The sequence below is a fragment of the Hippocampus guttulatus genome, chromosome 4 (assembly GCF_054856545.1).
Source record: "Hippocampus guttulatus isolate MCC_2025c chromosome 4, RoL_Hgut_1.0, whole genome shotgun sequence".
NCBI classification, from domain to species: domain Eukaryota; kingdom Metazoa; phylum Chordata; class Actinopteri; order Syngnathiformes; family Syngnathidae; genus Hippocampus; species Hippocampus guttulatus.
Genome location: NC_141264.1, coordinates 26,388,746 through 26,401,407, shown reverse-complemented (window position 1 = coordinate 26,401,407; position 12,662 = coordinate 26,388,746). Strand labels below are relative to the sequence as shown.

Sequence of the window (12,662 nt, the reverse complement as noted above, 5' to 3'; positions counted from 1 at the left end):
AAAAAACGACCATGTATAGTAAGGCGTTAATAGCCGAAAAAAACGACCATGTATAGTAAGGCCTTTTTAGCCGAAAAAAACGACCACGTATAGTAAGGCCTTTTTAGCCGAAAAAAACGACCATGTATAGGAAGGCGTTTTTAGCCGGAAAAAAACGACCGTGTATAGTAAGGCGTTTTTAGCCGAAAAAAACGACCATGTATAGTAAGGCGTTTTTGGACGAAATTTTTAGCCGAAAAAAACGACCATGTATAGTAAGGCGTTTTTAGACGAAAAAAATGACCATGTATAGCAAGGCCTTTTTGGACGAGATAAACGACCATGTATAGTAAGGCATTTTTGGACGAAATTTTTAGCCGAAAAAAACCACCATGTATAGTAAGGCATTTTAACCGAAAAAAACGACCATGTATAGTAAGGCGTTTTTAGCCGAAAAAAACGACCATGTATAGTAAGGCGTTTTTAGCCGAAAAAAAACGACCATGTATAGGAAGGCATTGTGAGCCGAAAAAAATTACCATGTTTAGTAAGGCGTTTTTAGCCGAAAAAAACGACCATGTATAGTAAGGCGTTTTTAGCCGAAAAAAACGACCATGTATAGTAAGGCGTTTTTAGCCGAAAAAAAACGACCATGTATAGGAAGGCATTGTGAGCCGAAAAAAATGACCATGTATAGTAAGACGATTTTAGCCGAAAAAACGACCATGTATAGTAAGGCGTTAATAGCCGAAAAAAACGACCATGTATAGTAAGGCCTTTTTAGCCGAAAAAAACGACCACGTATAGTAAGGCCTTTTTAGCCGAAAAAAACGACCATGTATAGTAAGGCATTTTTAGCCGAAAAAAACGACCATGTATAGGAAGGCATTTTTAGCCGGAAAAAAACGACCGTGTATAGTAAGGCGTTTTTAGCCGAAAAAAACGACCATGTATAGTAAGGCGTTTTTGGACGAAATTTTTAGCCGAAAAAAACGACCATGTATAGTAAGGCGTTTTTAGACGAAAAAAATGACCATGTATAGCAAGGCCTTTTTGGACGAGATAAACGACCATGTATAGTAAGGCATTTTTGGACGAAATTTTTAGCCGAAAAAAACGACCATGTATAGTAAGGCATTTTAACCGAAAAAAACGACCATGTATAGTAAGGCGTTTTTAGCCGAAAAAAACGACCATGTATAGTAAGGCGTTTTTAGCCGAAAAAAAACGACCATGTATAGGAAGGCATTGTGAGCCGAAAAAAATTACCATGTTTAGTAAGGCGTTTTTAGCCGAAAAAAACGACCATGTATAGTAAGGCGTTTTTAGCCGAAAAAAACGACCATGTATAGTAAGGCGTTTTTAGCCGAAAAAAAACGACCATGTATAGGAAGGCATTGTGAGCCGAAAAAAATGACCATGTATAGTAAGACGATTTTAGCCGAAAAAAACGACCACGTATAGTAAGGCTTTTTTAGCCGAAAAAAACGACCACGTATAGTAAGGCCTTTTTAGCCGAGAAAAACGACCATGTATTATAGTAAGGCGTTTTTAGCCGAAAAAAATGACCATGTATAGTAAGGCCCTTTTGGACGAAAAAAAAACGACCATGTATAGTAAGGTGTTTTTAGCCGAATAAAACCGACCATGTATATATAGTAAGGCGTTTTTAGACGAAATTTTTAGCCGAAAAAAATGACCATGTATAGCAAGGCCTTTTTGGACGAGATAAACGACCATGTATAGTAAGGCATTTTTGGACGAAATATTTAGCCGAAAAAAACGACCATGTATAGTAAGGCATTTTTAACCGAAAAAAAACGATACATGGTCGCTTTTTTTCGGCTAAAAATGTCATCCAAAAACGTCTTACTATACATGGTCGTTTTTTTCGGCTAAAAATGTCATCCAAAAACGTCTTACTATACATGGTCGTTTTTTTCGGCTAAAATCGCCTTACTATACATGGTCGTTTTTTTCGGCTAAAAATGTCATCCAAAAACGTCTTACTATACATGGTCGTTTTTTTCGGCTAAAAATTTCGTCCAAAAACGCCTTACTATACATGGTCGTTTTTTTCGGCTAAAAACGCCTTACTCTTCATGGTCGTTTTTTTTCGGCTAAAAACGCCTTACTATACATGGTCGTTTTTTTTCGGCTAAACATTTCATCCAAAAATGCCTTACCATACATGGTCGTTTTTTTCATCCAAAAAGGCCTTCCTATACATGGTCGTTTTTTCCGGCTAAAAACGCTTTACTATACATGGTCGTTTTTTTCGGCTAAAAAGGCCTTACTATACATGGTCGTTTTTTTCGGCTAAAAATTTCGTCCAAAAACGCCTTACTATACATGGTCGTTTTTTTCGGCTAAAAACGCCTTACTATACATGTTCCTTTTTTTTGGGTCTAAAAACGCCTTACTCTTCATGGTCGTTTTTTTCGGCTAAAAACGCCTTACTATACATGGTCCTACTATACACATCACTGGTTGGTTGGCGTCAAGGAGAGCCGAAAATGCGCTTCCTATTCAATGGAGGAAAGGAAAGCACCGCTTCAAACGAATTCGACTGCACTTTCCCAACCGACGTCATCTGTAGTGCAGTACTACGTTTGAGCCACACGAGGGTATCGTTTATCCACGAGACTGCTGCGAGTTCATTTCGACGTGGACAAACGTTGATTTTTGGGGCGGGGGTCGTAGGGGCAGGTTGGGGTAGTCAGTAATCAAACAAATAACTAAGACAGAATAAGAGTTCAGTATAAATAAAGTATATTTGTTTTATATTGGAGTGTCACTCAGTTTGTATAAATATAAAGTTGAACATTTTGTGTCACGACAAACAAGCATTAAATACATTTGACAATCGCTCTTATTTACAACATCAGCTCATATGTACAAAAAAATGGTCCTCTGCTGCACTGGAGCCAGCAAGTAGTCCGTCAATGGACGGTTGAACTTTTGCCATATCCAATCGAACAGAACGTGTGGGGTTTTTTTTCCCCCCTTCCATGTTGTCGTCGTTGAAGTCCAAGTGGAGGATGTGAAGGAAGCTTGAAGCAGAGGAATGTAAGCAACAATAATTCGCCTTCATTTTCGCTGCATGATTTATCATCGACATCAATAAATACATCGACCATCTGCGGGGCCAACAAACTGCATAAAAGAAAAGAAAGAAAGAAAAAGACTGGCTACTTTGAAAATTGGTTGCTTGGCATTAGCAAGGAGCCTTTATCTAGGCCACAAGCAACAACTCCACAAATTTGTCAAGAAAATTGCATAATTACATCCCAAAAATAATCTTGGGCGTTTTGAGGAAGAACGTGTCACGTGTGCCGTTCCCGTTCTGACACTACACAATTCACGTACACTTGTAACAGCTTCACATATTCGCTATGCCCGTTTATCTTGAAGTTGTTTTTTGACGACGACTGAATCCCCCCCCCACCCCCACCATTAAGTAGAGGAAAAAACATTTCAGGCACATCAAAACATTTGGAAAAATAACTGATGATGACAATTCGTCTCGTACGATTCTTGTGATCACTCAGCACGTTGCGCAGGAAAGCATTGGAGTTCATTTGAAAGAAGTCACGCTGAGGTACAAACAAGAATACCTAAAAGATACTTTTTTTAGAACGTGACTAATGCGTGCGTGTTTTTATTTTCACACGAAGCAGAAAATACGGAAGCATTTTAAAACATGTCAAACGTGTCCCTGTGCGCTGCAAGCAGTTCAAATCAAAATGTCAACTTGCGGCAGTGGTGAAAACTGCTCGATGGGGGCAACCTATAGGACTTGGTAGATGAGGTTGGCGTCCTGTTGGTGGTCGGCGCCGTCTGCAGGGGGGCCCGACGGCGGGTCGCGGGTGGAGTCGCTGCCGGCGGGGGCGTCTGCGTTGCTGCCGTTGGTGTCAGTGGAGATTCTCTCCACGATGCTGGACAAACAATCCAGGCTGGAGACCACCGACACACGCTCGCACTTCACACCTGCACATGCGCAGAATGGATCGCGGTCATAAGTCGCTCACGTCAAAAACTGGCTCAGCGGCACCTGCGGTTTCGCTGCCGAAAATGGGAGTGCCGGCGAACAAAGCGCCGAAACGAAGAGCAAGAAATCTGACATCAAGCCGTGGTTCCAATTTGGACAAATTTTCGAAATTTAAAAAAAACTCCGAAAATATGCAAAAGTCCGAGTGGCACCTGCAAACGGAGCCATATAAGATGGATTATGGTCGCAATGGCCATTGGTAGTTATGACAAAACAAACGGATAACACATGTTAATGTCAATAACGGAAGTGGCACAACAATTTGGAGGCCAGTGACGTCACGGTGTCTTACCGTTGCTGTTGTCGTCATTGAAAAAGTTGCTGGCGTCAAAAGTGGCTCGCTTGGACGAAGGGTAGCTCGGCCCGTTGAAGTCCGCCTGCACAAATCATCAGCATTCCATCGATTGATTGCTTTGGCATTCAGACAGCAGATTCGCGTCGAGAATAAAATGGCAAATTCTTCAAGATGGAGTCCGTCTTTCAAAACAACACCATCGCGAAAGACTTAAGGAAAAAAAAATATATTTCCAAAACAGTCTTGGGTCATGTTTTGTCATTATTTATCTTGTTGAGCCCTGGGTTGTTTTCGGCGGCCGATACAAAAATATGATCAACAATTATATATTACGGACAATATTGTGTCGCTCCTACCCGTTTTCGGCATTTTTTTTTCTTTCTATCTCGAGGCTCTTGATCGTTTCCTCCGCTTGAAAAAATATTTTCGAACGCTGGTATCCACGTGACGAATGGACTCCACTGTCACGTCCTCGTGTGATTTTTCAGCAAACGGAAAAAAAGAAAAGAAACCCACACGGTGTCATTTTGATGACGAAACGTCCATTTCGACACGTGAGAGCAATGAGCCGATTTCCAAATGGCGTCGCGTGGTCGACGCCGACGTCACTTTTCTTCCTCTCGCGAGGATTGTCAATTCTCTTTTGATTTCAAGCGATCTCTTTTTCTCGTCGTTTCATTTCAACCACTTTAAAGTGGCCCAAAAGAAGAGCTTTGTTTTTTGTTTTCAGGAAAAGGTGGCCGATTGGAAGTCGTGAATTTCTCGTACGCCGGCATCGATTGTCGTGATGATGATCGTCGAATCACGCGCTTTTCAGTCGTTTGATTTTCTTTCCATTTAAATAGGGTTGAGCAAAAGATACTCATAATCAAGATGAAATAGTGTCACCGTGAGTAACACTACACAATAGTGAGACCGTGTTAAACGTTAATTTCGTGCCGTTATTTTTATGACACGAACTAATTGTCCCGCTTGAAAATGAAACAAGGGCAGCAAAGGAAGATGTGTCGATTTTTTTTTGTTCAGAACAGCCACCTCAGAGTGACATGATCTGAATCCTTCCCTCTTTTCGGAATGAATCCAATCAGTAAAAATCAAGTCCACTGAAAACAAACCCTAGTTTAAGAATAGAAACGAACACGCAGTCCTCCTATTTATTACGATCGATTCGACAATGAGAAAATAATCATCGCAGCCGACGTCAAATGCAAAGTTTTTCATTTGACGGCAATTTCATAACGTGACTTTGCTTTGAATGAAATAGACGGGAAATCAAACAAGCGCAAGAAGTGGACATTTTAGAACTTGGGAGGATTTGGCGAAATCACCGAACTAACCGAAACATTTTCTGAAACACTTGATTTGTTTTTTTTTCATCTAATGATGATCAGATTTTCCGTCGCCTGAGGCGGCCGCTTTCTTTTCGCACGCGGTCACAGCAGGCCCTATTGTGGAAGGCCATTTCCCACCCAATGAAGGACATGATGTATTTATTTGGACTGTAAGAAGCCCGTCTTCGGGCAAACTGGCGTGATTTATATTTTATAGAACCATCTAAGGAGCCCAGTTTCCACCAATGGAATTTCTATAAAGTAAAAAAATAATACTAAAAATATTTTACGCGGAAAGAGGCTCGTTCCGACCGCGGGGAAAAGTTTTTAATCGATTTAAACAGTCTATTTTTTTTTTTTTTACTGGCGGGAATGGGCTTCCGTCCCTCCGGGCTAATTTCTCGGTTCAATGTCAATTTCTCTCTCCTAGTTTTTTTGGGGGGGGGGGGGGGTGTGTTTGTCCTTGTCCCGTGCGCGCCTCCTCACCATGCCGTCAGAGCAGTTGGAGCGGGGGCTGGAGGCGTCCGAGTCGGCGGCGTAGCGCTCCACCAGCGGGTAGCAGGCGTCGCCGGAAGAAGGGGCGGCGGCGGCGGCGGCGGCGGCCCCGGCGCGCAGCAAGGCCTGCAGCGCCTCGATGTATCCGATGGCGTTGCGCAGGATCTCGACCTTGGGCAGCCGCTGGTTGGGGTTGGCCGACGTGCACCGCTTGAGCGTCTCGAAGGCGTCGTTGACTTTCCCCAGGCGGCGGCGCTCGCGCAGCGTGGCGGCCTTGCGCCGGTCGGCGTTGGTGGTCTTGCGCTTGCACGCCTTGCACGCCCACAGCAGGCAGCGGCCCGCCGCGTGGTGGCCGCTGGGCGCGCGCACGTGCTCGTGCTCGTGCTCGTCGTCCTCACCCGCCGCACCGCGCGAGTGCTGCCCGCGGGAATGCGCGCGCTGCGGCGAAGACCCGGACGACGACGACGACGACGAGTCGTCCGGCTTGCAGGCCTGCAGCAGGCCCGCCGCGTGCACCAGGCGGGGGTCCAGGTGGGGGTCCAGGTCCTCGAAGAAGCGCATGTCGCTCGTGTCGAAGCACGGGTCGTCGTAGAAGTCGTCGCCCGGACAGCCCGCGCCCGCCAGATTGAACGACATGTCCGATAGCTCCATGTTCCCCACCGGAAGTAGCCCTGCAGCCAGCCGCCTTAACTGGTGCTCATGTTGGAGGTGGGGTCGCGGTTGGGGCGGGGGGGGGGGGGGGGTATAGAGTCCGCTCACTGGCACTTGATGTGGACCCCCGCACCCTCTCCGAACCTCTTATACCTGCCGGGTCACGCGTGGGCGTGCTGAGGAGGGCGACGTGCACCTGACGCTGGCCAATCAGTGGAGAGCAGCGGAACTTTGACCGCTTCACGCCACTTAGGATCCAATTACGACGCTCCTCCCCCCCAAAGAGCACCCCCCCCCCCACCCGACCCAACCACACGCACCAGAGTGTAGATGAGAACGTCCCATTTCCATGCTGAAGTTGTTTTTCTTTTGTCACCTTGTCGGCCTTCATTTCATCTCCAGAATTCCTGAAAATGATAAAAAGGCCACAGTTCACATTTAGAAAACATGCCCGTACATAACGGATGGGTTTTTCCAGGAACAAAATATTGCCTACAATAAATCCCAACAACAGTAGAGGTGTTTGGTGAAATTAATATGTGCATTGCAACCTTCCACGCGCATGCCAAACTATTTGAGAAATCGAAGCGGACGCACGAGGGAGTGGGTAGGGCCAGCCGCCAAATTGCGAAAATATTCACGCCCAATATCATCACAGTACCTTGATTGGTTTTAGTATTATTTAATTCTTAAATACGCTCGATATACGGCCAAAAAGCGTTTTCCGACTAAATGGAGATTGGCTCCTAAAAGAAAAAACGTTGCATAAATGAACAAACGAAAGAAAAAAAATACACTTGTATGAAGTTCAAGCGCAATAATTTACGAGTGACATTTAATTGTGTACGAGTAGGCCCAAAGTGTGCGTCGTCAGTGAAACACGTGAACTTTGTTTTCCGATAGCGCACGTTTGCCGGCCTTTATTTTTCGTTTGACGTTTATACCAAAATGAGAACATGAGATGAAAACATGACAGCTGTAAAATTAAAAGTAGGTATTGTTTCATATCATGTGCGCATAGTAGAAAATACAATAATTAATAATAATCGAAAAAAATCATCACACCGTTACAGCGCGTGTTGTAGTTGGATGACAGCGCGCCAAAAGCGCTTCACGTTTTTTTTCTTGATTGATTTCATTTCGAACCTGCTAAAGGTTTGCTGATGGCGTTTTTGAAAATCGTCCATGCGAGACTTTGACACTCACGATCGGCGAAATGATTTGAAGCCCAGAAACAAAATGTGTCTGATGATGTCATGAAATATGGACTGTACAATATTCTATTCAACTTGTGATCATGAGAATTAAGTCCCTGAATGATGACGCTAAAGATGAATATAAAAGGCTCCGATGTAATTTTTATTTTTTTTTCACGAGGTGAAGTTCGATTTTCTATATTTGATGACGAACGGCCCATCTTCCTGCTGAATTTGGGACGGTGACTCGACGTGTGACGTCACCACCGACGCGCGGAGGAGCGCTTGCGAGTGTCCGCCGCTCGGGGGTGCTGCAGAGCACTCATGCTGCCATTGGCAAAAGGGGGACGTTTCTATTTTGCTTTGTTTTCGTATTCAACAGAATGATTCAAGTCTGTCTTGTCGTAATGTGGCTAAATAAGATGCAGTCGGTTTGTAAAAGCATAACAGCTATTACCACATATCCCTGAAGGAAATTATTTCTAAATAGAATTTATACATAATAAGTCATAATCTCACTAATAATAAATAAGTTGTCGGTTTGATTTTTTGGGGGGGTGCTTCCTGAAAGAAAAATCTTGGCCATTATTTGAGGAGGATGACGATATCGCCGAAATATTGGCCCTATGTTGAAAACATGACGACATGAGAACGGGGTAGGAGAACAACCTAATACGACAACGAGTTGACAACGCCATGACATGACAACGTGGCCATGCGTATGACAAAATGAGAACTCGACAACAAATGCCATGAAAATGGAGAGGGTGTGACGTCATAACATCATGGTAGGTCAAATGGACAACCTAAAAACATGACATTAGGTATGACAAAATGAGAACGCAACATGGCCGCATGATATAAGGTGCCAAAAGAACAACGTGACGCGTACTATAAGATGGCAACGCAATCCAGCCAGATGACAACCAGCAAAATGAGAATTTGTCGAGATGAATACATGATGACACAACAACAGGACAAAATGATGCCACGACGGCACACCAAAATGCTAACGTGGCAACGCGCTATCGCTACAACAACAGACGCACTTGTCGCCATAACAACTATCGCCATAGCATGGTGCTAGCACGACAACGAGACAAGAACGAAGGTCCGAGTGCTGCAAAAGAAAGTGTTTTACACAAATATGAAGGTCAAGAGTTGCCCGGCTGCATGACGTGCTAACATGCTATGCTAACGCTATCTGGAAATCCCATCAACTCCTTTAGCAGAAAGGAACCTCGCCCCGGCGGCCCGTTGGAACACTAGTTAGCGTGCCTGCTAACCATCGGATGGACGGATGGAACTGGCCTCTCGCCGCAGTATACAGGAAGTTGACCGGCACCTCTCAGCGGCACACAGGAAGTCAACCAACAAACAGGAAGTGAACCAGCGCCTCAGCACAAATCTACAGGAGGTCAACTGGCAAAGAAAAATGAAATGATGACGTCGGCTGATGTGTTGAGTCCCCTCATCACAGGGATTGGTGTCGACCGTGTAATGATCACCAGTGTCCGTGGAGGCTTTGCCATTTGCAGCAAAGCATCGGGCGGGAGGACCACCAGGGTGATGACATCGTTAGGAGACCCCCCGGCAAAGCCCCTCAGTCGTCCTAAAAATGGAGCGCCCCCCCCGCCCCCCCCCCCCTCCGGAGCTCAGCTGGGGGTGGTGAGGCACGCTGGGACTCAAATGGCTTCCACTCAAGCTAAACGTTGCATTCGTGTGATCTTGCCGAGGTCTGCTCGGACCACACCCGGACAACGACCCGCCACCTCATTAGACGCCGCTGGACCTGGCTGGACGCCGCGTGAAGGCAGCTGACTTGATTCAGTGTCATCTAACGGGCTCCTCTCGTTTCCTCTCAATCTGCTTGGTCGGTGTGGCAACCGACAACCTACGAGGCTACCTTCATGAAATGGGTTGGCGATAAAAACTGGCCACTTCGACATGTCGCTTGATTCGAATCCTTTCACTGACTGCGAGTGTCTAAATGTGTCATGCAGCTGTTTGTTTAAAAACAAAAATCAAAACTCCCCCAAAAAGACCGAAGAAGACACCCAAGAAGAGCACTTTGAAACAGTCGTGCACGCCTTCGTCACATGTCGGCCGGATGACTGTCATGCACTTGACTTTGGAGTCAGCCAATCCTCCATTCCGCGTCTCCAGTTGGTCCAAAATGCTGCCGCTCGCCTCTTGACTGGTACTTGCAAGAGGGAGCGCGTCGCTCGTACTCTGGCATCGCTTCACTGGCTCCTGATGCGGTTCTTTTGAGGATTCCATGATTTGTTTTCCAATCTTGATAAACAGCCTCGCACCACCTGACTTCTCTGAGGTCCTCCGCACTGGCCCGGTGCCACAGGTCTGTGGACCGGACGCTATTAGAGGTACCGAGAACTAAGCGGAGGTTCAGGAAGCTTTTCCGTTGCCATTCGCTCTCTTTGGAATGACCTCCCGCTGAACGTTGGGCAAGCCCCTTTGCTGCCCTGTTTTCCAACACGTCTTTAAAACTCATATTTTATTCTTTGGCTTTGGACTCAGCATGAGACGTGATTTTGAGTTTCGTCCGTCTTTCGTTCTTCATTAATTGTTTGTTGTTGCGTTCATTCTTTTTGCTCCACGAACATCACTTTGTCGAAAGTGCTGGTTGTTTTCAAGTGCTCACGAAATATACTTGAGTTGAGTTGTAAATGTATTGGGACACCGCAGGCCGACAACAGAAGACACCCATTGAAGCGCCCGGTGAGCCGCCAACCAAGAGGACAGCCAATGACATTTTTGATGACAGCCAGCGAGGCGCCAAGAGGAGCGGATTTCAACTTGAAAAAAGGGATGGCTGAGAGGACGGTGGCTCCAAAAGACCAGACGGCCATACCACACCCACACGTCAAATTTCAAATGGCAGCGACGGCACAAGCTCGGGAAGATGACCGTGTTGACTCAGAATGGAGAGACTCGTCACCTGTGGGTTCAAAGGTCACGGACCACACAAGCTCCCGCCACCACTGCGCAACCAAGCGCGCGCACGCACACGCACACACACACACATATGAGTATACAGTGTAACCCGAGTCTCAGTGGAGTGATGACTGTCGTCATGCGCTCATTGACACGTCAACTGCTGACTAACACGCACGTGGGCACGCGCATGGCCAGGCAAGACTACGTGCGCATCTCGATTAAAACGAATCGTGAATGCGAGGAACTGACGTGCACACTGACATCACGCGCATGTGCAATTCCTCCCAGTTGTCTTTGTCTTCACTATTTTGTCTTTTTTTTTTTTTTTAATTTATGCGGGCAAGGTTGGCGCCGCGACGTGCGGCGGGCGTCACCTCACCTCAGCCATTGCAAAAGACGCGTGATGATCCGAATCAATACGCATGCGTGTAGCTGTGCGCGCGTGCGTGCGTGTGTGTGTGTGCGTGTCCAAGAGTGGAATAGTTGTCTAAAGAGCACGATGAAGATGGTCTCGTCCACACAACAGCTGAGCCCTTAAAACCATCACAAGGCCCCCAAATGGGACCACCCAACACCGCACGATGTACAAATGCACACTAAAACGCTCACACTGTGTAAAAACTTTTTTTTCATCCTTTATGTTATTGCAACTTCAGTATGGAATGACTTCTAGCACATTAAAAAGTGTTTTCAATTGTTAATATATGTTGAAAGGTAAAAATAAACAAAAGACAATCGAGGAGCGTTAATCTGCCTGCCTGAAAGGTAGAATCGACTTTCTGTATGCGGAGGCACGAGTTGACATCCCGTTCACGGCATCTCTGCCGGCTAACGCTCATAAGCGCGCTAGCATGTTAGCGGCGCCGACGTGAGGTCCACACGTGTTAAAGCGAACGCCCGTCGCCCCCTTCGCACTGCTGCCGACGCGCGAGAGGGGTCGGCGCTTCGGGTTTCAGCACATGAAGGGTCCCCCCCCGCCCCCCCTCAACACCTGCCGTTAGCCGTTAGCCGCCACCGTGGCCGCGCATTGTCTCGCTCGTGCCAGCAAATATTTGCGGCGCTCTGTCATGCCGTTTCCCTGAGAGCGTTCCTTCCTCGGTGGATTTAGTCCCAAGCGCCTAATCGCATTTTCCACTCTCGCATGGAGCTGTGAGGCTGGCAAATAGCGCACGCGGGCCCACAAAAACTATCCCGATACCGACCGCATCCACCCCATCCGGGCGCTCAGCCAGGACACGTGGGGGGTCTGGGGGCAAGGCGGGGGGGGGGGGGGGGGGGGGGGGGGGGGCTGAACGCACGCTACGGGCTCACGCTGACAGACGAGAAGAAGCTGCCACTTTTTACATCTTGAAGAAAGGAACCAAAGATGGCTGCTCTTGTGCCTTCCATGTTTAAAATGTATGAACATGACCTCCAAATAGGCTAACGTAGCACTCGGAGGTACCGGTAGTAGCCGCCACCCCTCAGAATGAGTTTTACTACGTGCGGAGACTGGCAACACGGCACTCTTGCGAGAGTGGCGTTCGAGCGACGAGGGTCTGAACTTCCAGATACCTCCGAAGCATTTGCGGCGCTGACCCAAGTTCCTGCGTGTATTTTTAGTCGCCTGCCTGCTGGCCGGCAGTCTCCCGGTGACCGTCCGCAGCTGTCCTCGGACAGCGACGAGCCTGTGACACGTTGAGACGGCGAGTCGGAACACGTCCCGC

The 12,662-nt window shown here is 46.9% G+C and overlaps 1 protein-coding gene across 1 annotated transcript; it reads right to left on the bottom strand.

Annotated features, from left to right (window-relative positions):
* Positions 1–2,734: 2,734 nt before the first annotated feature.
* myod1 (myogenic differentiation 1) lies at positions 2,735–6,899 on the bottom strand. Its single transcript, XM_086109677.1, has 3 exons — positions 6,143–6,899; positions 4,323–4,407; positions 2,735–3,969 (listed from the first exon to the last, which is right to left on the bottom strand). Exons 1-3 carry the CDS (start codon positions 6,800–6,802, stop codon positions 3,770–3,772), a joined length of 945 nt encoding a protein of 314 aa, XP_085965803.1. The 5' UTR covers positions 6,803–6,899; the 3' UTR covers positions 2,735–3,769.
* Between the last annotated feature and the right edge of the window lie 5,763 nt (positions 6,900–12,662).

Coding starts and splice junctions, on each gene's coding strand:
- myod1 (XM_086109677.1), bottom strand. CDS start 6,802: ATGGAGCTATCGGACATGTCGTTCAATCTGGCGGGCGCGGGCTGTCCG. Junction 4,408..6,142: donor CCAACTGCTCTGACGGCATG/GTGAGGAGGCGC, acceptor TGATTTGTGCAG/GCGGACTTCAACGGGCCGAG. Junction 3,970..4,322: donor CAATGACGACAACAGCAACG/GTAAGACACCGT, acceptor GCGCATGTGCAG/GTGTGAAGTGCGAGCGTGTG.